Source organism: Hemiscyllium ocellatum, chromosome 3 (genome assembly GCF_020745735.1).
Source record: "Hemiscyllium ocellatum isolate sHemOce1 chromosome 3, sHemOce1.pat.X.cur, whole genome shotgun sequence".
NCBI classification, from domain to species: domain Eukaryota; kingdom Metazoa; phylum Chordata; class Chondrichthyes; order Orectolobiformes; family Hemiscylliidae; genus Hemiscyllium; species Hemiscyllium ocellatum.
Window position 1 is genome coordinate 105,336,118 of NC_083403.1, and position 26,409 is coordinate 105,362,526.

Consider the following 26,409-nt stretch of genomic DNA (forward strand, 5'->3'; position numbering starts at 1 on the left):
CCAAGCACTGAGGATGTCACCTAGACAGGGGACGAAACGTCTGCAACACAAATTCCTAGCTCGGCGAACAGAACCACAACAACAAGCACCCGAGCTACAAATCTTCTCACAAACTTTGAACTGTGATGTTTGTCCTTTGCCCAGGTGAAGTGGCTAATTGCTTGTTTAAATATAGTCTGCTGTATTTGCAAACAAAACTAAAGATTACTGTAAAAACTCTTATAAGGTCTGGCAGCATCTGTAGAGAGAAAGCAGAGCAAACGTTTCAGATCCAGTGACCCTTCAAGGATAGAGATCCACCATGTTAACTGACTGTATCCAGAACTTTGTTTGTATTCCTATCTACTGTTTTGCTCTTGCCTTATCCACTTATCCCTCTAACTCCTTAAAAATGGTGAAATCAAACTCTGATGAGCAGATTGTTCTACAGAACATCTTCATTCTGCCCTTAAGAATAAATTGACATTCCAATTGCTCGCTGTGTCACTACGTTATCTGCTCTCATTCTAACACCTTTGCCCCAGATCTGCTACAATGTTCCAGTGAAGACGACCACACAAGCCAGAGGAAGAGTACTTATTTATCATGTGGGGTCTTTCCATCTTTTGGCTCAACATGGAGCTCAATAACTCCAAACAGAATGCTGCTCTCCATTTTGATTCCACCCCATCCTAATACCCCTGCCCCCTACCCCCCCCCCCCCCCCACCCCCACTGCTGCCCAGTGAGTTATTCCAGGAAAGCAGACTGAATTTCTACAGTTCAGTTCTCTTCTTCATCTATAGCTCTATTATTAGCACATACTTTGCCTTTTGCTCTGCAGACCTGCACCATCTGTTCCACATTGCCCCTCCCCCCCCACTTGGTCAACAGCATAAAAACCACTATCCAGTCCCTTTCATGACTAAATATGTCATATTAAACTCAAAACATGAATTGTTTCTCTCTCCGCTGACATTGCAAAGTCTGCTGCATTTCTCCAACACTTTATTTTTTATTTCACACCTCAAACACCTGGAGTACCTTTGCTTTAATTTGTGAATTAGGAGACACATTCATAATATTAACATCCAAGATATTAAACAGCATGCAGTAGCATAGATGGGAAGCTGGCCAAAGCATAGATGGTAGAGGCAAGTGGCTAATATTGCTCCAATTTAAAAATCAATAGTTGTCAGTATAAAGACCTCTGCTGTGGTCACGGATAATTGTGGCCTTACCACCAAAATATGCAGATAATACTAAAGTAAGGAGTTTTAACTAAGTTCATTTTAACCTCTATGCTGGCTATAATACAGGATTACAACCACATTTCTGTGTATAAGGAGAATGTGGATAGTTTAGTGCATTAGGCAGACATATGGCAGGTTTAATTTACTATGAGGCGGAAAATTGAAAGCAAAATGTTAATTTGGTACAATTTTAAAAGCAGCAAGTGCACAAATCTTTAAGGAGTTGGAGGGACAAGTGGGTACGACAAAACAATGGATAGGAACAAAGATAAAAGTGCTGGAGACACTCAGCAGCATCTGATGAGAGAGTAAGAGTTATCATTGAATCCGGTGACACTTCTTGAACTGTTTTCTGTGTTCCTTTTTTCACCGCTGTTGCTACATCTGCTGAGCTTCTCCAGCACTTCGTGCTTCAGGTTTCCAGCATCTGTAGTTCTTTGTTTGGTTTTAATAAATGGGAGCTTTTGCTTTTGTGACAGAATGACGTAATGCAAAACCATTACACATCGCAGCTCATGCAGCAGTTTTCTTTTTAAATTCACTCATGGGACATGGGCTAAAATATTCTATCCAATTTTGAACCTCCTATTGTAGGAAGGATAACAAGGTCATAGGAAGGGAACAACATTAAAAAAAAAATTCAAAGGACTGCAAGGCTTTAGTTAAATTACAGCACAGAAGCCAAAGCACTTTTTACAAGGAAAAAGAGTGAGATTTTATTGTCAAGTGTACTCAAGAATAGGAATACAGGAGTACAGTGAAAAGTTGCCAATCTCCAGCACCGTACTTGTTACAAAACCAGAATTATTTTTAAAAAGCAGAAATAGAAGAAAGCCAGAAGGTAAGAAAAACGTCCAGATCTCCATAAAGGTTTTGAAGAGGAGGCAATACAATAAAAGGTGATTCAAGTAACTAAGCCAATAATCAGAACATCAATCTATGATCATCACCAGGAAAATGAAGGGTCCAGTTAGAGAAGGTTTCTAGCAGAGGGTGATCAAAACATGGTTAAACCTGCCAGAAATAGTAATGGATGTAAGATTAGATATAGCTTGAACAAGAGCAGTGTTTTGACTGCTCCTCCACTGTGATTTTTGAAAAGGTAAATAAATAAAAATGTGAAAATGATTGTTAAAATGTGTCTAGAAACTGGTCTGGAGGTTAGGCCGAAATGGATCATGTTTTCAGAGGGTGGTATTGGCACAGCCTCCTACCAAGATGTAAGTTTGATTATTAGCAGGTCCTAATCAGTGTGTTTACTGCTTAATTCTGTGAAAATAAAATAACAAGTTGTTTTAACTAAGTTCATTTTAACATTTATGCTGGCTATAATACAGGATTACAACCACCCTTCCAAGCTGCTCAAAAGAACGAACACCAGGCTGGGATAGCTACAATGAAAGCCTCTGCAGGATAACTCAGACCCGGAATATTACATCATGCTATGTTGTCATGTGCACCTTCCATTCCAGCCCAAGTACCAGATTCTTTCCCATAACTTGACAGCTCATGCAGGAAAAGCACAGCAGGTCAGGCAGCATTGAAGGAGCAGGAGAATCGACGTTTCAGGCATAAGCCCTTCTTCAGGAATGAGGAGGGTGTGCCAAGCAGGCTAAGATAAAAGGTAGGGAGGAGGGACTTGGAGGGACGTTGGGAATGTGATAGGTGGAAGGAGAGGGGAAATGAGGAAGCTGGAGAAATCTGCATTCATCCCTTGTGGTTGGAGTGTTCCTAGGCGGAAGATGAGGCGCTCTTCTTCCAGGCGTCGTGTTGCCATGGTCTGGCGATGGAGGAGTCCAAGGACCTGCATGTCCTTGGTGGAATGGGAGGGTGAGTTAAAGTTGTCAGTCATGGGGCAGTTGGGTTGGTTGGTGCAGGTGTCCCAGAGGTGTTCTCTGAAACGTTCCGCAAGTGGGCAGCCTGTCTCCCCAACGTATAGGAGGCCACATCGGGTGCAGCGGATGCAGTAAATGGTGTGTGGAGGTGCAGGTGAATTTGTGACGGATATGAAAGGATCCCTTGGGGACTTGGAGGGAGGGGGGGGGGGTGAGGGGAGGTGTGGGCGCAAGTTTTGCATTTCTTGCGGTTGCAGGGGAAGGTGCTGGGAGTGGAGGTTGGGTTGGTGGGGGATGTGGACCTGACGAGGGAGTCGCGGAGGGAGTGGTCTTTACGGAACACTGATAGGAGAGGGGAGGGAAATATATCCTTGGTGGTGGGGTCCGTTTGGAGGTGGCGGAAATGGCGAAGGATGATGAGATGTATCTGGAGGTTGGTGGGGTGGTAGGTGAGGACCAGTGGGGTTCTGTCCTGGTGGCGATTGGATGGGCGGGGTTCCAGGGCGGAGAAGCGGGAAGTGGAGGAGATGCGGTGGAGAACATAGTTAACCCATGTCTGAGGGGAAATTGCACTCTTTGAAGGAGGCCATCTAGGTTGTTCGGTATTGGAATTGGTCCTCCTGGGAGCAGATGCAGCGGAGGCAAAGGAATTGGGAATATGGGATGGCGTGCAGGGGGTTGAGTCGCCCGCCCGAGATAGAAATGGAGAGGTCTAGGATGGGGAGGGAGGAGTCTAAGACGGTCCAGGTAAATTTGAAGCCGGGGTGGAAGGTGTTATTAAAGTGGATGAACTGTTCAACCTCCTCGTGGGAGCACGAGGCAGCGCCGATACAGTCATTGATGTCACGGAGGAAAAGGTGGGGGGTGGTGCCAGTGTAGCTGCGGATGATGGACTGTTCCACATATCCGACAAAGAGGCAGGCATAGCTGGGGCCCATGTGGGTGCTCAAGGCAACTCCTTTGGTTTGGAGGAAGTGGGAGGATTGGAAAGAGAAGTTGTTCACAGTGAGGACCAGTTCAGTCAGTCGAAGGAGGGTATCAGTGGAAGGGTACTGGTTGGGTCGGCGGGAAAAGAACAAGTGGAGGGCTTCGCGTCCTTCGTGATGGGGGATGGAGGTGTACAGGGACTGGATGTCCATCGTGAAGATAAGGGGTTGGGGGCCGGGGAAGCGAAAATCGTGGAGGGCGTGGGTGGTGTCCCGAACATAGGTGGGGAGCTCTTGGACTAAGGGGGACAGGACCGTGTCGCGGTATGCAGAGATGAGTTCGGTGGGGCAGGAGCAGGCTGAGACAATGGGTCGACCGGGGCAGTCAGGTTAGAGAATTTTGGGTAGGAGGTAGAAACGGTGCAGTGTTGTGGAACTATGAGGTTGGAGGTGGTAGATGAGAGATCCCCTGAGGTGATGAGGTTATGGATGGTCTGGGAGATGATGGTTTGGTGGTGGGAGGTGGGGTCATGGTCAAGGGGGGAGTAGGAGGAGGTGTCCGCGAGCTGGCATTTAGCCTCAGCAATGTAAAGGTCGGTGCACCAAACTACCACCGCGCCTCCCTTGTCTGCTGGTTTGATAGTGAGGCTGGGATTGGAGTGGATGGAGTGGAGGGCTGCACATTGAGAGGTTGGAGTGGGTGAGCGGGGTGGACAGGTTGAGGCGGTTAATGTCGCAGCGGCAGTTGGCTATGAAGAGATCGAGGGCAGATAAGACGCTAGCACGGAGTGTGCAGATGGATGGGGTTTGCTGAGGTGGGAGAAGGGGTCGTCAGAGGGCGGGTGAGAATCCTGGTTAAAGAAGTAGGTGTGGAAGCGAAGGCGGCGGAAGAATTGTTCGATGTCTCACCGTGTGTTGAACTCGTTAATCCAGCAGCGTAGGGTTCGATGTCTCGCCGCAGTTCATCCACTTTACTAACACCTTCGACCCAGACTTCAAATTTACCTGGACCATCTCAGACTCCTTCCTCCCCTTCCTCGACCTCTCCATTTCTATCTCAGGCGACCGACTCAACACGGACATTTACTATAAACCGACCGACTCCCACATCTATCTAGATTATACCTCCTCCCACCCTGCCCCCTGTAAAAACACCATCCCATATTCCCAATTCCTTCACCTCTGCCGCATCTGCTCCCAGGAGGACCAATTCCAATACCGAGAAACCTCGATGGCCTCCTTCTTCAAAGATTGCAATTTCCCCTCAGACGTGGTTGACGATGCTCTCCAACGCACCTCCTCCACTTCCCGCTCCTCCACCCTTGAACCCACCCCTCCAATCGCCACCACTACAGAAAAACCCCACTGGTCCTCACCTACCACCCCACCAAACACCAGTTACATCATATCATCCTTCCTCATTTCCGCCACCTCCAAACAGACTCCACCATCAAGGATATATTTCCCTCCCCTCCCGTATCAGCATTCCGGAAAGACCACTCCCTCCTTGACTCCCTCGTCAGGTCCACACCCCCCACCAACCCAACCTCCACTCCCGGCACCTTCCCCAGCAACCACAAAAAAATGCAAAACATGCACCCACACCTCTCCCCTCACTACCCTCCAAGGTCCCAAGGGATCCTTCCATATCCATCACAAATTCACCTGCACCGCCACAAACATCATTTACTGCATCTGTTGCACCCGACGTAGCCTCCTCTACATTGGGGAGACAGGCCGCCTACTTGCGGAATGTTTCAGAGAACGCCTCTGGGACACCGAACCAACCAACCCAATCACCCTGTGGCTCAACACTTTAACTTCCCCTCCCACTCCCACTCCACCGAGGACATGCTGGTCCTTGGACTCCTACATCGCCAGACCATGGCGACATGACACCTGGAGGAAGAGCGCCTCATCTTCCGCCTAGGAACCCTCCAACCACAAGGGATGAATGCAGTTTCTCCAGCTTCCTCATTTCCCCTCTCCCCACCTTATTTCAGTCCCAACCCTCGGACTCAGCACCGCCTTCTTGACCTGCAATCTTCTTCCTGACCTCTCCGCCCCCACCTCCTCTCCGGCCTATCACCCTCACCTTAACCTCCTTCCACCTATCGCATTCCCAATGCCCCTCCCCCAAGTCCCTCCTCCCTATCTTTTATCTTAGCATGGTTGGCACACCCTCCTCATTCCTGAAGAAGGGCTTATGCCCAAAACGTCGATTCTCCTGCTCCTTCGAGGCTGCCTGACCTGCTGCGTTTTTTCAGCAACACATTTTTCAGTCTGATCTCCATCGTCTGCAGTCCTCACTTTCTCCTAGCTCATGCAGGACTAAATCTCATGGGCCTCATCATTTCTCCAGTGTCTCGACAGATTGTTCAGGTAGACATGGACAGGTTATTTTACTGTGACCATTACTTCAGTCAAAGCTAATCCTGTCCTCACCAAACATTTACAAAGGCATCACAAACAAAGAGCAAACAACAGAAGTCCTGGCCAAACTTTCTCCATCCCTTATTCCAGGGTACAAAGGCTAACTCCGGCAACGACACACAGCTCAATATAATTTTATTTCAGTTTAACTGTGAAAACTATTTAACAGATATATAAATTTGCCTAGAAGTAAACTGGACCTAGAGATGGAAAGGGAAAAAAAAAGGACAATAAATGGAAGGAAAAAGGACAAGATAATAAACAAGAAAGGACGTGTGTATCATAGGAGTTCTCACAAAGTGTTGAAGGCACAAAACATCAAGGAAAGATGTTGAAGAGAAAGTGGAAAAACAAACAGAAGATTATTTTCTAATTTGAAGCTAATAAACTATGGCCAAGGATATCGAGTGGCGCATATCTATAAATATAAAACAATCTCCTCTGGCCATTGCTGAGGAAATCCTCTGACATGTGCAATGTTCTGTTCTCTAAATCTATCATTCACACGTGTTGAGTAAGAAGCGAACCCAACAAACTAACTGCGTGGCTCTCAGGCCATTTGTGCCAGCACCCGCCCTTCCTGCTCAATTTCTTTTTCCCATTCTCTTGAGCCCCAACTCATCTGAGAGAATGGGTTGGTCAGTAAACAAGAGGGGATGAGGACATCAAGGAAGAGGGAGACAAAGGATTAGCAAGTTCTTAAGCACTTGTAAATTTGTGCAATCATCATTTACGCTGTGTAATTAATAATCCTTTTTGTTTTACATAGAAAGGTGCCTTTTGGGAAAAAAAATTGAAATATGTCTTTATGTATTTTTAAAATTCTGCTTGAAGCCCAATTAAAAATTGCCAATGATCCAATGTGCCCTCAATTTTTCTCATAAATATCACTCAATGACCCTAATCTTTGAAGAAGCCCTCTTGCCTTAAGGACAGCTACAATGACTGTTATGAACATGTCAGCAAGAAAAAAAAATACTGGACCAATAAACAAAGAATCACAGCAAGGATGTTGGTGGAATAAGAGAGATGATTACTGTGAAGGAGGCTATGTCCAACTGGAAAACAAATTTGACTTTCTCCTTTTCCCAACAGCTGTTTTGCAATGCTATGATGAATACGATTATCCATCTGGTAATTGTTCACACAATTTCCCAGTGATGTTATTTTAGCAGCAACAGAAAGTTTCTTTTTCATTTTCTGGGTTTACCTCTAACAAGGCATAGCTGCTGGGTACAAAATTTACCCAATGTCATTACTGCCACAGCTCATTTATGTTAACTACAAATTACTTCAAATACTTACCTTCACTAAACACTGGACTTAATGTCAATGTAAACATTTACATGCGTCTTAATCATATTTTACAGCAGGACTGAAAAAATAATCCTCTCGCAAAACCGACAGGATATGTCACTCCATAAACAGTTTATGTCACATGATGGAGAAGTTTTTAAAAAAAGTGAAGAGAAGAGTCCATAGTCTTAGCAGGCCTTGGGGCTGCTCTCTTATTAGATTGTTAGTTATAAAACAGAAAACAGACATTTGGACTTAAAGTTATGTACACAGAATAGCAGATGTTACAAAGTGGTGCCCCACAAGGTTTACAAAAAATGCAATGAGAAATAAAGTCCAAGAGGGAATGACCTTGAGCATGGCAAAAATCACCAGGTCTTGATGAATTCTATTCCAGGCAGTTAAACAAAGCCAAGGAGGAAATGCAGATGCTTGGAAGATCATTTTCCAATACTCACGAGATACAGGCAAGGTACAAAGAGTACTGGAGGTCTGTGAACATCGTATCTTCATTCAAAAATAGTGCAATGGAGAGGCCAAATAATTATATGCTAGTTGATCTGACATCAATGGTGGGCAAATTACTAGAATCAAATACGATGAGACAGGATAAGCTGCAACTTGAAAAGGCACGATTCATCAGGACTAGATAGCATGTTTATTTTAAGGAAGGTTACATCTTATGAATGTAATTGAATTTGAAGAAAAATAATTGATAAGGGTCATACAGTAGATATTGCCTATGTAGATTTTAGCAAAGATATTGGACAATGTAAGATCATCAAAATTCAAGCTCACAGCATAGTGGACAATGTAGCACTTTGATCCAAAACTGGCTCACAGGAAACAAAGGGTCATGGTCGACACACTTTGCATGAATGGAAAGCAAAATCCAGTGGTATTCCACAAAGGTCACGTGTTGTGTCCCTTCCTGTATGTGTTATTTACTAGTGCGTTAAATAGGGGGAGGCACAATCAAGAAATTGAAAGACAACGTAGAAACTGACATGCAATTGAATGTGAAGAAGGTAACTGCGGAATGATATCAACTGTTTGGTTGAGTAGTTGGAAAAGTGTAAAATGGAATACGATTCAGAGAAGTGAGAGATTATGCATGGAGGATATCAAAAGGGGTAGAGAAACAGCGAAACCTTGGAGTGCATATCCACAGGTCCCTGAAGGTACAGGACATACAGATAAAATGACAAAGAAGATATATGGGATTCTTTCCTACATTAGGCAAGATATTGTATTTAAAAAAAAAGACTAATGCTGAGAGTATGAAAAACTGCTCAGTCCACAGTTAGCTTTTTTGGTACAGTTCTGATCATCACATTATAGGGCAAACTACTCTAGAGAGAGAACAGAGGAGGGTTACAAGAATGTTGCCAGGTTTTAAAAATTGTAACTATGAGGAAAAGTTTGATAGGCTAGAGTTCCTTTTCTTATAGACCACCAAGTGATGACTTAACTGAGTGATGGAGGGTGGACATGGAAGACCAACTTCCTCTAGCAGAAGACAATTATCAGGAGCACAGGTTGAATGCAATTCAAAAGAAGGATGAGAAATGTTATGAGGAGTTTATCAGCCAGAGGGTGGTAGGTGTCTCGAGTTTACTGCCCAGTTTGGCAGTTGTGATGGAAACCCTCGACTCATTTAAAAAAGGAAAGTGGATTGAGACCACAAGAATTGGAACCTGTGAGGTGAAGGATTATGTGCTCGGAAATAGATTTGGAATGGCCGGACTGTTTATTCAGCTGGCACATAAGTGATAGGCATGCAAAGAGGTCATTCAACCTAAGTTTTTCTATGATTCTATGGTTTGCTGATTGGGTCAATATGGTGTATGATTTGGACAATGACTTTGGACCCAGGAGTCTAAGGTGTAGGTTCAAACCTTGTAGAGGATATTGACTGGTAATTGCAGTTAATAAAAAAAAAGGGAAAATGGGACAGCAAAACAAAATCTGCTCAACAGGCATAGACTTGACAATTGAACTTCAGCACAGATAAATGTGAATTAATATATTTTGGCTGAAAGAACAAGGTCACAGTCAGAGTTACAAAACACAGAAATAGATATTTCAATCCAACTCATTCATGCCAACCAAGTTTCCCAAACTAAAACTAATCCCACTTAGCCCATATCCCTCTCAACCTTTGCTATTCATTTCTGTCCAAATGTCTTTTAAATGTTCTAAGTGCACCTGCATCTACCAATTCCTCTGGCAATTCGTTCTACCTATGAACAACACTCAGTGAAAAAAGGTGTCCTCCAGGTCCTTTCGAAATCTTTCTCCTCTCAACTTAAAAAGATCACCCTAGTTGGTGATCACATACTCCTTGGAAATTAGAAATAAGCATAAAGTGCTGAAGAAACTCAACCGGTCTGGCGGCATCTGTGGAAAGAGTCAATGTTTCAAATCTAATAGGACTCTATTGTGAAGAATTATATTGGACTCAAAACATTAACTCTGCTTTTCTCTCCACACATGCTACCAAATCTGCCAAATTCTCTGGCATTTTGTGTTTTCATTTCAGATTTTCAGCATCCTCAGTATTCTGCTTTCATGAGTGTCCTTCTCAGAAATGATAGTGTGCATGGAGAGAGGACTAGAGGGATCTGGGGATATGGGTACACAAATTGCTACTTTTAATAGCTTAAGTTAAATTAAAGCACTTGGGCTCATTTTGGTGGAATACAATTGAAAAGCAGATGCATGTTTGTTTAATTTGTAGAGTTCTGGTTATACCTGGAGTAGTGCAAACAATTTGGTGCCCATTATTATAAAATGATATGGAGGCACTCAAGATGATGCAGGAGATCTGTACTGGTACAGAAATGAGAGGATAAACAATCAGGAAAAATTAAATAGTCTATGAGTATCTTACAGGTTTCCTCAAGAAAATGAAGGCTTTATTATGGGAGACAAAGAATATGTTTATACTTTGAACAAGACAAGGATTAACATGCATTTGGAAAGGTAAAGACTAATTCGGGACAGTCAACATGCCTTTCTGCGTGGGAACTTTTGTCTCACTGACTTGATTGAGATAATGCCAATTGAATACAAAATTGACTTGAAGGTAGGAGACAGAGGATGGTGGTGGGAGTTTGTTTTTAAGGACTGGAGGCCTATGACCAGTGGTGTGCCACAAGTATCGGCGGTGGGTCCACTAATTTTTGTTTTTGTATTAATGATTTGGATGCGAATGTAGGGGGCATAGTTAGTAAGTTTGCAGATGACACAAATTGGTGGTGTACTGGACAGTGAAGGTAATCTCAGGAGTATAACAGGACCTTGATCAGATGAAGTTTAATTTAGATAAATGCGAGATGTTGCGTTTTGATAAGGCAACCAGGGCAGGACTTAATGGCAGGGCCCTCGGAGATTGATGCCAAATAAAGAGGTGGAAGTGCATAGCTCCTTGCAAGTGGGGTTGCAGGTAGATAGGATGGTGAAGGCAGCTGGCCTTCACTGGTCAGTGCATTGAGTGTAGGAGTTGGGAAGTCATTTTGCACCTGTAAAGGACATTGATTTGGCCACTTTTGGACTCATACTTACAATTCTGATCTCCCTGCTATAGGAAAGATGTTGTTAAACTTGAAAGGGTTCAGAGAAGACTTACAAGGATGTTGTTGAGATTGGAGGGTTCGAGCGATATGCAGAGACTGAAGAAGCTGGGATTGTTTTCCTTGCAGCATTGGAGACTGAGGGGTGACCTAACAGAGGTTTATAAAATGATGAAGGATATGGATAGGATGAATGGCTGAAGTCTTTTCCTCAGGATAGGGGAGACCAAAACTAGAGGGCACAGGTTTAAGATGTGAGGAGGAAGATTTAAAAGGGACCCAAGGGGCAACCTTTACACGCAGAGGGTGGTGCATGTATGTAATGATCTGCCACAAGAAGTGGTGGAGCTGGTAATAATTACAACATTTCAAAGACATTTGAACAAGTAAGTAATTAGGAAGGATTTAGATGGGTATGGGCCAAATGCTGGGAAATGGGACTAGATCACTAAGATATCAATCAGGTCAGCATTGACAAGTTGGATTGAAGGGTCTGTTTCAACGCTGTACAACTCTAATGACTATGACTCAAGGGCCTGTCAATGACAAAAACAGGTAGGAAACGGAATTATGAGAATATAATCTTATCTTTGTAGGATCCTAAAGAGAATGGACAAATGGAGCAGTTATTTCCGAATCAAGCTGCTCAGAGATGTTATGACATAGCTCTGGAGCAGGTGGGATTTGAAGCCAGGCCTCCTGTATGTGAATCACAGAAAGTTATTAATTGATAGGATATGATTCGGAGATGCCAGTGTTGGACTGGGATGTACAAAGTTAAAAATCCCCCAACACCAGATTATAGTCCAACAGGTTTAATTGGAAACACACTAGCTTTCGGAGCGTTGCTCCTTCATCAGGCACCTTTACCTGTACTCATGTCCCTCCAATGTACTCATGTGCTTCCAATTAAACCTGTTGGACTATAACCTGGTGTTGTGGGATTTTTAACTTTGATTAGGATAGCTTGCTTAATAAGAGATTCAAAGGTTACAGTGTGAAGGAATGTGGAATGGAGGCAAACCAGATCACATGATCTCAGAGAAGCACTGGAAAAATAGGAGAAGTAGGCCCATTCATCCTCTCCTGCTATTCCAGCATTCAACATGACCATGCCTAATTCCGATCACAGCTCCATGCTCTCACTCTCCTCAACAACCATTGATGCCTTTAATCTCTGAAACTCTAATTCTTTCTTAAACATATTCAATGACATACCCTCCACAATTTTCTGGGGTAGAGAATCTCACTACCAGACATTCCTCTTCATCTCAATCCAAAATGGTTTATCTTGTATCCTGAGACTGTGATCCCTTTCTCTGTCACTCCGCCACCCCATCCCCAAGCAAGGGGGAATATCAACCCCACAGAGTTTGTCCAGACCTTACAGAATTTTGTGTGGTTCAATAAGATGTCTTCTCATTCTTTTAAGCTTCAGTGAATACAAGCTTAGTCAATCAAATCTCTCCTGTCATGGGAAGCATCCTGTCTCAGGAATCAGTCTGGGGAACCTCTACTGCGATCTCTCTATGGCAAATATATCTTTCCTTCAGCATGGAGACCAAAACTGCATGAAATTCAGGTGTGTCTCAGCAAGACTCTGTACAGCTGGTCCTGTACGGAAATCCTCTTACAATGAATCCTAACAGCTTGCATGATGGCTTGGATTGACTCTTGTACAAAAGGACCTGGCTGGCCTTATACATTACAATTCCTCAGTCTATCACCATTTAAATAATACCCTGCCATTCTGTAGTTCATACCAAACTGGACATCTTCAGGCTTCTTCACATTATTCTGCATCTGCCATGCATTTGCTCACTTACTCAACTTGGCTAAGCTGCCTTGAACTCCATTTGCTCATTGAACACCTCTCCACTCAATCTCACTTAGTTTTGTGCCATCAGCAAATTGAAAATATTACTTTTAATTCCCAATTCAAATTGTTGACACATTGTGAATTGCTGTGATCCACACTGACCCCATGGTACCTCAATCATCACCAAATAATGCAGCAGTGTCAACGACCCACATAGCCTACCCCGCTACTAATTATTGTTGTAAACAAGGTAGTCACAAATAAACATGTAACTGGAAATCTAAAAAGATATTACTTTACCCAGGAGGCCTTGTGGCACAATAATAGCGTCCTTACTTCTTGGTCAGAGGTGTTGGGGATCTCTAACCAGGTGTTAGTGACATTAGAATGCGGAAGCTATGTTGCTAATATGGACAAACAGGTTGATGATTCACCTGTAAATCAAAATGATTAGATTCCCTACAGTGTGGAAACAGGCCCTTCGGCCCAACCCATCCACACCTGCCCTCTGAGGAGTAACCCACTCAGACCCATTTTCCTCTGACTAATGTACCTAACTGTATGGCCAATTCACCAACCCTGCACATCTTTGGACTGTGGGAGGAAACCCACGCAGAATACCTGATGGTAGGTGTTCAAAGTGGCCATCTCCATGTCAGACATCATACAAAACAAGATGGAAAACCACTGCAGTACGTTGACCATAAATGCGGACCTTTTTACAGAAGTTCATGGACCTACTGTCAGAAATAAGAACACGAGAAAAGATCAACAGACTTTGCAACAGAGTGTGTTTGTGGAGTTAACGAATAAAAAGCTATTTGAGAGGAATAGCATGAATGTATTGGATACCAGGTGGATGCACAAAAGGAGACTGGAATATGGGACAGAGAGACAGGATGTTTATGTCGAAAGGGATAGATAAAGGTGGACAGAGAAGTGGTGCAGGGAGAATAAATGCACATGTGGATCAGTAGGCCAAATGGCCTGTTTCTGCACTGTAAATACCTTATAGCACCACGTTGTTCAAATGCTCACATTTTACAGCACTTGGAAGCTGAAGCAATTTTTCTACCATTACTTGGATGTGGATATTATTACAGCTGTACCTGACACAATTGAAAGGCTTGTTAGATCACTCAGTAGGACTGTTGAGTTAACCATATGCTTTGGGATGAGAGTTGCACGCGTATTTGGATCAAATCAAGTGGCAGGTCCTTCAGAAAAAGGATGTATTAGTTGACAGAGTCACAGATGTACAGCACAGAAACAGACCCTTCGGTCCAACGTGTCCATGCCGACCAGATATCCCAACCCAATCTAGTCCCAACTGCCAGCACCTGGCCCATATCCCTCCAAATCCTTCCTATTAATATACCCATCCAGGCCTGCTGTCTGTTAAATGTTGCAGTTGTACGTGCCTCCACCACTTCCTCTGACAGCTCATTCCATACATGTACCACCTCTGTGTAAAAAGTTGCCTCTTAGGTCTCTTTTCTATTTTTCCCCTCTCACCCTAAACCTATGCCCTCTAGTTCCAGACTCCCCCACCCCAGGGAAAATATTTTGTTCATTTGCCCGATCCATGCCCCTCATGATTTTATAAACCTCTGTAAGGTCACCCCTCAGCCTCCGACACTCCAGGGAAAACAGCCCTAGCCTAGTCAACCTCACCCTATAGTTCAAATCCACCAACCCTGGCAACATCCTTGTTAATCTCTCCTCAACCCAATAAAGGAAAGCATACCAAGTCCAAAAGCTTTGTGGACATGCTTGGAGAGATCAGCTTTTAATCTCCAATTTTATTCTCTTAAAAAGGTGAAATTTCTCCACTGGTTAGAACAGCTTGTAGCATACATACAAAAGCAACTCCCTTCACTGGCACTAGATTAAATATTCAGCCCTTCCATCAATAGTGCACAGTGGAAGCAATGGTTCCTACTTTACAGACTGTTGCAGTGCAGAAGCAGGCCATTTGGCTCATTGGGTCTGCAATGACTCTTCATACAAGCGGCATTACCTAGTGCCAATCTCTTGCTTTATCCCCATTCTCTTGCATACCATTTCTATTCAAATATTCATCTAATGCCCTCTTGAATACCTCAATTGAAACCTGCCTCAATCCTTTTTCTAGGCAGTGTATTACTTGCATTGACTACTTGCTTTGTGAAAGAGTTTCTTTTGTTTAGGTTTCTTTTACCAGTGGGCACTGCTTCTCCCTATCTACTCTATTAGCCCACTCACGATCTTGAAAATCTTCATCCTATCTCCTCTTAGCCTTCTCTCCAAGGAGAACAGTCCCAACTTCTTCAACCTATCCTCATACTGAAGTTGCTTATTCCTGGAACTATTTTTATAAATCTCTTCTGCACTCCAATATATTCACATTTTCTGTAACATGGCACCCACAATTATACACAATATTCCAGTTCAGAACTGACAAATAGCTTAAACAAGTTCAGCATCACCTCCTGTTCTTGTACTCTATGCCCCTATTAATAAAGCCAAGGACACTGTTTTATTACCTACTCTCTCCTTCGTTCCTGCCACCTTGAAAGATTCACGCACAGACAAGATTCTTCTGCTCCTAAAGCCCCTCTAAAATTGTACCCTATATTTGCTATTGTCTTTCAAAATTCTTCCTACCAAGGTGCATCACCTCATACTTCACAGCAAGGAACTTAGTTGTCATCCATCCATGCACACCATCAATTTGTCCTTTCAGAATTCCACAACGTCTTCCTCTCAGTTTGCAATTCTTCCAAGTGTTGTGGTAAGTTGCAAGGTCAAGGCAGGTTCAGGGAAAAAAAATTCTTGAACTGCATTCAAAAAATTTGTTTTTAAGACAGCATGTAACAAATTCAGTAAGAGAAGCAATAATTCTATATTTATTCTTAGGAAATGCTGCTGAGCAGGTGGATGAAGCAGAAATGGGTGACCATTTTGGACAAAGTGATCATAATGCAATTATATTTAGCATAATGTTGGAAAGGGGCAAAGGTAGAACAGGGATAAATGTTCTAAATTCAGGGCAGGAAAACTTTGCAAAGCGGACAGATGAGAGGTCAGATACTTGAAGGAAAGTCAGTGACAAACCAGGAGGAGGCATTCAAAAGTGACTTTCAATAGGGGACTGTGTAGACGTATCCCCACAAAGAAAAAGTAATCTTGCCAAATTTGGAGCTCTGTAGTTATGCAGAATCAACAACATAAGATGAAGAACAAACAAAAGGGCATAGGACATTCTTTGAGGAACTCATTCAGCACAAGCATGAAGCGAAATCAGAAACGAGGAGAATATGAAAAAATATTGACCAACAACCCAAAAATGCTACATTAAAAGCAAGAGCATGACAAAGGAAAAGGTGTTCGGCCCATCAGAAAAATAGAAGATAACTTGGACATTGACACAGAAAACCTGGCACAATTCTTAAACAGCATTTTGTCTGCATGCTTACAAAAGAGAGGCATGATGCTTACATTAGAGTAAAAGGGGATTTTATAAAATCTTTATTCATGGGACATGGGTGTCACTGGCTGAGCCACAATTTATTGTCAGTCCTTTGTTTCCTTTGAGAAGGGGAGGGTTGAGCTGCTTTCATTTTGTGTCGGTAGACTCAGAGAAACTCCAGAATTTAGACTTTGTGATACTGAAGAAAAGTTCATATATTTCCCAAATCAGGATGGTAAGAGACTTCGAGGAGACCTGCAGGTGTTATTCCCATGTATCTGCTGCCCTTGTTTTTGCAGATGGCAGTCATCTTGGGTTTAGAAGGCTATAAAACAATCTCTGGTCAATTTCTGCACCACATCTTACAGATTGTAGACATTGCTATTACTGAGCATTTGAGATGAAGGGATTGTTTGTAGATTGCTAATCAAGCTGGTTGCTTTGTCCAGGATGGCGTCGAGCTTCTTGGGTGTTGTTGGACCTACAGTCATCCAGGCAAGTGAGGAGTGTTCCGTCATACTCGTGATTTATGCCTTGTCGATAGCTAGACAGGTTTTGGATAATCAGGAGAGATGTTTCTTGCTGGAGGGCTACTTGCCTCGAAAGGAGTATGAAATATTACAAACACAAAATAAGCATTAGAGAAAGGGAAACAAAGGGCAGGACTGACCTCGTTGATGGTGGACATAGAACATACGATAGGACAGCCAAGGAACAGGCCTGTCAGTCTATCATGTCTGCACTGACCACGGTGCCATTCTAAATTAATCTCATCTTCATGCACCTGGTCTGTAGCCTTCTATCGCCAGCCTATTCATATGTCTGTCGAAATGGCTCAAAACGTTCCTATCATATCTGCTTCTACCACCTCCCCGGCAGCATGTTCCAGGCACCTCCCAACCTGTGTGCAAAAAAACACTTGCCTTGCACATCTCCTTTAGAATTTTGGCCTCTCACCTTAAACCTTTGCCCCCTAGTATTTGACATTTCCACCTTGAGATAAAGACTCTGACTATCCACTCTATCCATGCCCCTCAGTTTGATATACGTCTATCAGATCAGCCCTCTGATACTGTAACAAAAGCAGTCTAACTCCGACTAACCCCTCCTAATGGTCTTTACACTCAAATCAAGGCAACATCCTGATAAACCTCTTATGCACCCCCTCCAAAGTCACCAGGTCCTTCCTATAGTGTGGTGACCAGAACGATACACAATGCTCCAAAAGTGGCCTATCTAAAGTTTTATACAGCTGCAACATGACTTTCCAACCTTTAAACTCAATGCCCCAACCAATGAAGGCAAGCATACCATAAGCCTTCTTTGCCACCTTATCCACTTGCATTGCCACTTTCAGGGACCAAAGCAGTGCACTTCAAGATCATTCGGTGTATCAATGCTCCTAACAGTCCTGCCCTTTACTGTAGATTTTTCTCTTACACTTGACTTGGACCGATTTTTCTCTGGCAACCATCATGTGCCTAGTATGTAATGCCATGGGATTCTCCTCAATCCTACTCACCTATGACATTTCGTGGCCCCTTTTAGTCCTCCTAATTCTTTATTTAACTACCTTCCTGCTACCTTTATATTTTTCAAGGGACTTTTTGATTTCAGTTTCCAAAACCTGACAAATGCCTCCTTTTTCTTTTTGACTAAAAAACTTGGAATATCTCTGGTCATCCAGGGTTCCTTCATTCAGCCATCCTCCCTGCTAGTCCTGAATTCTGATCAACTGGCCTTTAAAACGCTCCCACATGTCAGATGTAGATTTAACCTCAAACAGCCATTCCCAATTTAAATTTCTCCAGCTGCTGTCGAATGCTGATGCACTTAGCCTTCACCTAATATAGCATGTTCAACTGAGGACTACTAACATGGTCTTATTTTCAATTCATAACCATTTCAAACTTGCAGAACTATATACACTTTCCAAAATGCTCCCCCCATGAAACTTATATCATCTGGTTCAGGCTCGTTATTCAATATAAACCTTATTATGGTCCTTTCTCTAGTTGAACTACTTACATTTTATTTCAAAATGCTCTCCTGGATGCACCTAACAAACTCTGTCCATCTAAGCTGCTGGATAAACCTCTACGGTCAGATTAATTAAATCCTCGGCTTTTAGAAGAAACCAAGATCATGGGTGTATTTCCCAATAGAGTGTACTTGATACTTGAGGTACCAGTGGATTAGAGTTTGGCAAATGCTGTAACATTAATCCAAATGTACAGGATTGGGAGAAAATGAGGACTGCACATGCTGGAGATCAGAGCTGAAAAATGTGTTGCTGAAAAAACGCAGCAGGTCAGGCAGCATCCAAGGAGCAGGAGAATCGACATTTTGGGCATAAGTCCTTCTTCAGGAATGCATTCCTGAAGAAGGACTTATGCCCGAAACGTCGATTCTCCTGCTCCTTGGATGCTGCCTGACCTGCTGCGCTTTTCCAGCAACACATTTTTCAGTACAGGATTGGGTCAAATAATTAATAGGCTGATAATCTGACCTCATTAGTAGGGATATTACTGAAACCAATGTGGAGAGGAAGAATTAACTATTACTTGTAAAAGGCATGGATTCAGTAATGGCAACCCATGGCTTTGTGAAGGCAAAGTCATGTCTTGTTAACTAAATTGAATTTTTTCAAGTGCTAACAATGAGGATTGATGAACATATCGCAATGGCTATTAGGCTTCCGAAGGTGTTTGACACGATCCCACATGGCAAATTGATCAGAAAAAGTAAAGCCCCTGGGATATAGGTGAATCTGACAAGAAACAAAGGTCACGGTCTCTGGCTGTTTTTGCAGATGAAAATTGAGTTCCAGGAGTGATCCACAGGGCTCAGTGATGGGTCCCTTGCTGTTTGGGTTCTATATCAAATGATTTGGGTGTTTTGCATAATTACCAAATTTACATAAAAAACAACAAACTGATCAAGTAGTCGAGGGTGAAGAGATATGAGGATTGGGTGGAGTGTGGAAAAGTGGCAAATGGAATGTAATCCAGAGATTAGTGACATTATGCATTTGGGGAGGGGAACAGAATAAATGAGTAGACTGGAAGAGTAAGATGAAGTGAAAAACCTTAGGGAAGAATGCTAACAGATCTTTGAAGATGGTGGGTCAGCTAGATAAGGCAGAACAAGGAGCAAAGTCAGGAGGGATTCCCACCCTCAGACCATTTCGTGCAGCCATAGAACTCATATGACTTGACCACTTTTTGGTCAATGGTAACCTTTCTGCAATATTCATACAGAAGGATTCAGCAATCCTCATGCATTGAATGTCAGGGAACAATGGTTAGATGATCTTTTGTTGAAGATGGTCACATGTATCTTATTTGGCACTCGTCAAACTAAGTCTAGATAGTGTTCAAGTGCAGGAAAGTCTGGACATGGATTGCTTCAGCATCTGAAGAGTCACAAAAGGTGCATCAGCAACTCATCAAGCCTCCTAAACCCACAACCACATGGACAGCAGACACATGGGAACACCGTCATCTGCATTACAAGCAGAAGTCACACAACATTCTGTCTTGGAACAACATGGCTGTCACTTCACTACGAGGAATTGCTAGAACTCCCATCAACATTGTGGATGTCTCTATACCATACAGACTGCAATAGTTTAGTTTAAGAGCTTGGCTCGCCAGCACCTTCTCAAGTTGCATGAGAGATGGGCAAGAAATGCTGGCTCATTCAGTGACACCCACTTTTTGTGAATAAATTTTAAAAAGCGTTCTCAACTATTTGAGCCCATTATCTACTGAATGAGCAGATCGATAGTTAGTACCACTACACCATCTTATTGGCTGTTCTCAGAGTGATCATTTGTATCAAAACACCACAACTTTGGACCAAAAAGTGTGATTAATTAGAAAAGGAGATTTGGGGCCAACAGTAAGCAATGGAGCAATTTCCACAATCTCAAGTCACAGGTGCTGCTGCAGAGAGCGAGTTTTAAATAAGGATTCAGGTTTGACTGAGTTAACTGATTTTCTGAGCACTGACCCTATCAACCAACTTTTTCCCCCAGAGACTGCGGTTATGCTACTATACATTTAAGTCTAGAACTTGGTATTGTAATTGTAAAAGTTTGAGTTCAGGAAGTCAACTGCCCATCAGATCAGTCATGCCCTACCTGTCTGAGCACATGCACGCTCCAATTTTCTGAAATTTATTTTCAGTGGCAAATCACGATCTTAAACAATCCTGCTGATATCCTGTTGTGAATTGTATGATTACTCTGCAGCGTCTCAAGTTATACTGACACTTATCAACCATTTGCTATTTTTATTTAATTAGGATAAGCATAATAATAAACCTATAGCCAAGGTCAAAACTTGAATAGTTTATAACATGACCTGCACCTCATATAATCATTGCAACAAAACAGTTGCTTTTCCACTGACAGTCATGAAGGCTTGATTTCATTTTCCTGGTAAAAGCAGATTTTGTAGACTATACAAAATGCAAGATTGGTATCTAAGTATACAAAAGTACACCACACAAGTATCACATAATTGTACTCTTTGTAATATTGACAACACAAGTATAACAATCCATAATTAATGATACACTGGAGGTCTGGGAAGATGCAATTCTCAAATACATCCACATAAATCATGGCAAGTCATGGTGTACAATCTCAAGATTCCCTGTCAGAGTGCTCATAATAATCATAACCCAATTAAACATTTGTTAATATTCACATTCATTCACACACAGAGCTCTAACTATAGAACTTCCAGATATTTAATAAAAGATCTTTGATTAGTTCTGTAAATATTTCTGTGACAGCAACATTTCTCACTGTAGTGCTAACAAATTCTTCAGCTTGGCCTGCAAATTTTTACCATATTAATCCAGATCCTCCATTCCATTTTTTACTGTGAGCCACATTTCAATAGAGCTCTCTCAGTGCTATGAATACAAACATATTAAGCAATGAAAAGTGAAGGCACCATTACTCTAATTATCAAAAAGATGTATACCTTAACTTTGACAAGTCTTTTTGCTGTCTTGATCTTGGCTTCACAGAATGCTCCTCTGTATTTCGCACTCACGTCAGTTCCAACTGTCAGATATGGAGGCTCATCGATCGCCTTCAAAATTAGAATGAAAACAAATGTCAGAATTGTGGATATGGTTAGCGTTGATTAAACAGTACCATGATATCTGTAGACAACACAGCACACACACGGCTTCTAAAACATTAAAATAAACAGGGAACAAGGGAGAACATAATCCAGGCCACCAAGAATGGCACACTGCCAATGACCTACTGCAACTTGGGATGCCAGGTTCCCATTCATCGTGATGGAATAATCAAAGCAACAACCGAGAGTGCGCATACTCAATTCCCTGCAAATGCAAGCTGTAAATAATGTCTTATATTGCAAAGTGATGAAACATCAACAGATCATGCAGCCACAATAAGCAAAATAAGTAACTGTGGTATAGTACCAGTCAAGACAAACTGTGACTATGCAACATTATTGGCGAACTATAAAACCAATTGCTTATTTGATACTTACATTTCTATTTTGTCACCTTTTTAACAAGGAAAAACAGTCTCAGGTCTTGTCCTCCCATCAGATGAAGATTCTCATTCCTCTCACAAAAAAGGTGTATTAAGACGAAAGGGGATCCAGACAAAACCTTCAGTCAGCTATAACTGTATAACTGATCTGTGTTTACCCCAGTACCATTAAGTTACACATGTATTATGTTGCTTTTTACAGAGAGAACATTGAACACCAAGAAATGTTCAGGATAAGCTGCAAATTGTTAGCAATCTGAACAGAGTTCAGGTGATAACCTCATCCATTTCCAAATATTCAGATCAGCTATAGTTACAAGACTATACACTTTACTAGATTTTTGACTCAATCTTTGCACTGACAAAAGCATTCAGAATGGATGTCAGCAATCACTGACACAGAAGGACATTCAAATTCAGGATTACAAATAGACTACTTACATACATGATCCAGGAATCAACTGAAGCAGAACCCAGAAAATCAGCTTGCGATTTTGATTTGTTTTTTGCCTCTTGTTTGCATTGGGTCTGAATACAATGCAGGCTGAGCAAACCCAGGTGATACCACAGACACACGGCAACAAAGAAGCTTTACATCGTAAGCAAGTCCTAACGCCACACTAACAGCTGCCAAGCTCAGGATAGAGGCTCCAGGGTCATACTGTTCACGTTGTGTAAATGTGTTCTAAACCTACTTTGAATTTTGACAAGGGCACAGATATGATGAGAAAAAGAATAACAGATCACACTGTCTAGTCTTGGGTTTTCTTCCTGCCTTCACAAATGGCCACAATCAAAGTTACTCTAAAAAGAAAGCCACTAATTTGAAGTTAGCATAGGTATTCAAGTCCAACATGGAACTCTGTTCAAGGCTGCTGTGAAATAGCCCCATTTATCACTCTAGGTTTGTTTGGAAAACCATGTTAATGCACATAAGCTGCAAAATTGCAAGCTCTTGCCTTATCATCAATGCCAACTTGCAACATATAAAAATTCAAGCAACTTAATTTTACCATAAATGAAGAAACCAAAACAATGGAATGTGCAGTGCCAAGACAAGAACTGACATTTTACATTGGGAGAACGGTTCCTATGAATCTGAAAACGTCAGATTGCAATGAATGCCAAGGAAAAAATCAAAATTCTTTTGACATGTAGATACACATATTTTCCATAAAATTAACAACTTGCTCATCACCTAGAGAAACCCACAATGAACAAAACGCTAGACATTTCCTGGTATCCGCATCAATTCAAGTACAGCAATAAGAACACATGAATGAACCAATCAAAAATCACTGCCTCACCAACACCATTTGTTGAAACACTAAGATGATGAAACACAGTGGGACTTCAGAAATGAGAAATAAATCATGCTCACCTACAAATTTAAAGCTATAATTTGTAAACTTATTCAACATGGAGCATAGATTGATTAAGAATTTTCATTGTCATTGGCTAAAACTGAATCACCTGATATCAAAAATCTTTAAGTGGGGTCTAATATCAAAAATTTTTAAGTGGGGTATGCTAAGCCACAAAGGAGAACATCAGCATATATGGCACCTTGAGAAAAACAAAGGCAAGTTACAGCGGCATAACCAGACGTTGTTCAGAAAAGACCATAAGAAATAGGAGCGGAGAATGCTGTCCAGCTCTTTGAGACTACTCTGCCATTCAATAAGATCATAGCTGATCTTTTCGTGGACTCAGATCCACTTAAGAGACAATGGACTTCTGATCTTAAAAAAGTGCAAACGTTCAGAATTTCTTTCCTGCATTAATTTGTCCGAGGAATACCTCCAATAAAAATCCCTTCAAAAATGTTTCAAGTTAACAATGTGCAATAAATTTCACTCCTTTCGTCTTCATTATGTTCCTCTATAATACGACCAAAATACAATGTCATAGTCATAGAGGCCAACTCATCCATGCCAACCAGATATCCGAATCTAAATCGAGTCCCATTTGCCAGCATATGGCCCATATCCCTCCAAACCCTTCCTATTCATATATGCATCCAAATACCTTTTAAATGCTGTAATTGTGCCAGTCTCCACCACTTCCCCTGGTAACTCATTTGGAGAAACTCAGCAGGTCGGGCAGCATCAGTGGGGAAAGAGAGCAGAGTCAACAGACCAGGTCCAGTGACCCCCGCCCCTCTCAGAATTTCAGTTCTGAAGAAAGGTCACTAAGTCCACAATGCCAACCCCGCCCTCTCATCCCACAGATGCTGCCAGACCGAATGAGCGTCTCCAGCAATTTCTGCTTTTGTTTCAGATTTTCAGCACCTGCAGTTCTTGGTTTTACTTTATTGTTGATCGACAGGTATTCAACATTATCTGAAACACAGTGGCCCATAAAAGTGCACAACACATATTATCCTATTGTATAAACTTTATTTGAATTGTGGAGCCAGGATAATGATGTTAACATGACTGTTCTGTTTCCTATGTTAGTGGTTGACATGTAAGAATTTGGATGTCTGGGGAGGGGGGGGGGGGTGTATTCAGTCTTGTGGGCAGGATGTGAAAATCTCTGCAAATGCTGCAGTTTTAAGGAAAAACCTACTCACACACTGTTTTAAGGAATAATGTAACTACCCAGTTTATGGGTGGCAGGGGTTGTTTTGTGTGCATGACTGACTGGTGATAAAGGGAAGATGGTTCCCTTGTTCAGGGAGCTTTGCTTGACACGCTCCACAAGCATCTTGAAGAGTGTTAAATGATTCTCCAAAAGTTTGTACTTGCTCAAATGTGGCTGTTCTCAGAAGTTCGGGTATTACAGTTGCATCATACATGAATCTCAAGAAGGGAACCTAACAGTTACAGTCACAGTCACAGTGCATATCTGTTACATGCCTCCGCCATTTTCCAAACCCCATTCAATGAATTATTTGTTTTGCCTTATTTCATAACATCCTTGCCAAAGTCAGACATTCAACGCCCACTGAAGAGACTTGAGCACAAATTCAAAGTTGACACTATCGTGCCTGTACTGAGGGAGAACTGTACAGTCAGAGATTTATATAAATACTGCGGCTGCAAGAGTCGGCCTAGGAATTCTGTTTCAGCAAAATCACGTGCTGATTCCTCAATGTCTCTGTACTACCTCAAAGGCACAATTCAGAGGTGTGACGGAACACACCCCTCTTGCCTGAATGAATGCAGTGCCAATACCACTCAGACACACGACAATATCCAGGAAAAAACCAGCCTATTAGTTGGTACTACATCAACAAATATGCAATCCTTCCAGCACTAATGCACAGTACCAGCAATGTGTACCACCTAAAAGATTCACTGCAGTAATTCACCAAGATTCTGATAGCAACACTTTCCAAATTCACAACCACTACCATCTATAAAGTCAACAGCAGCAGATACATAGGACCACCACTGCTTGCAAGTTCCCCTCCAAGGGGATCACCATCCTGACTTGGAAATAAATCAATCATTCCTTCAGTGTTGGTGGTTCAAAATCCTGGAACATTCTCCATAACAGCATTGTGGGCAAACCTACACCAAATGGGTTGTAATGGTTCATGACCACCATCTTCTCATGGATTGGAGTATTGCTTATAATTCTGGTTGCCCTGCCAAAGGCAGGATGTTATTCAACTGGAAAGGACATAAATAAGATTTATGAAGATGTTACGGAGACTGGAAGGTTTGAGTTATAAGGAGAGGCTGGATACACTGCAGCTTTTTTCCCTCCAAGGCATTTGGGGGGTGAGGGGTGATGTTATAGAGGTTTACATCATAATGAGGGGCATAGATAAGGTGAATAGGCAAGGTCTGTTCCCAGGGTGGGGGAATACTAGAAGGCATGGGCTTAAGGTGAGAGGGCTAAAGTTTAAAAGGGACTCGAGAGGCAACTTTTTCACATGGGTGGTGGTACAAAAATGGTACCAGCTGCCAGAGGTAGTGGTAGAGGCAAATACAGTTACCTCATTTTAAAAGACCTTTGGACAGGCACATGGATAGGAAAGATCTAGAGGGTTCTTGTCCAAATGCAGGCAAATGGGACAAGTTTACTTTCAGATATCTGGTCAGCATGGCCAAGTTGGGCTGAACAGCCTGTTTGTGTGCTCCATGACTCTATGACAGTATAAGTAGGGATGGGTAATAAATACTGACCCAGCCAGCAACACATACACCCTGTGAATGAATACAAATACATTCAAATCGATGCATAAATGTTTAAAGGCAATAAAAATATATGGAGTATGTTCACAGGTTGTTTTGAGAGATGCTTCAAAATTTCTTCATTTTGGTCCTTCTGAATTAACTTCTTAA

At 42.3% G+C, this 26,409-nt stretch overlaps 1 protein-coding gene across 2 annotated transcripts in view; it reads right to left on the bottom strand.

The window, feature by feature from the left end:
* Positions 1-26,409, bottom strand: part of arid4b (AT-rich interaction domain 4B) — a 172,844-nt gene that overhangs the window by 121,970 nt on the left and 24,465 nt on the right. For both annotated transcript variants that reach the window (XM_060852551.1, XM_060852544.1), the window contains exon 3: positions 21,564-21,674. In XM_060852551.1, coding sequence (XP_060708534.1) covers positions 21,564-21,674 — 111 coding nt within the window. The remainder of the gene's footprint in view (positions 1-21,563; positions 21,675-26,409) is intronic.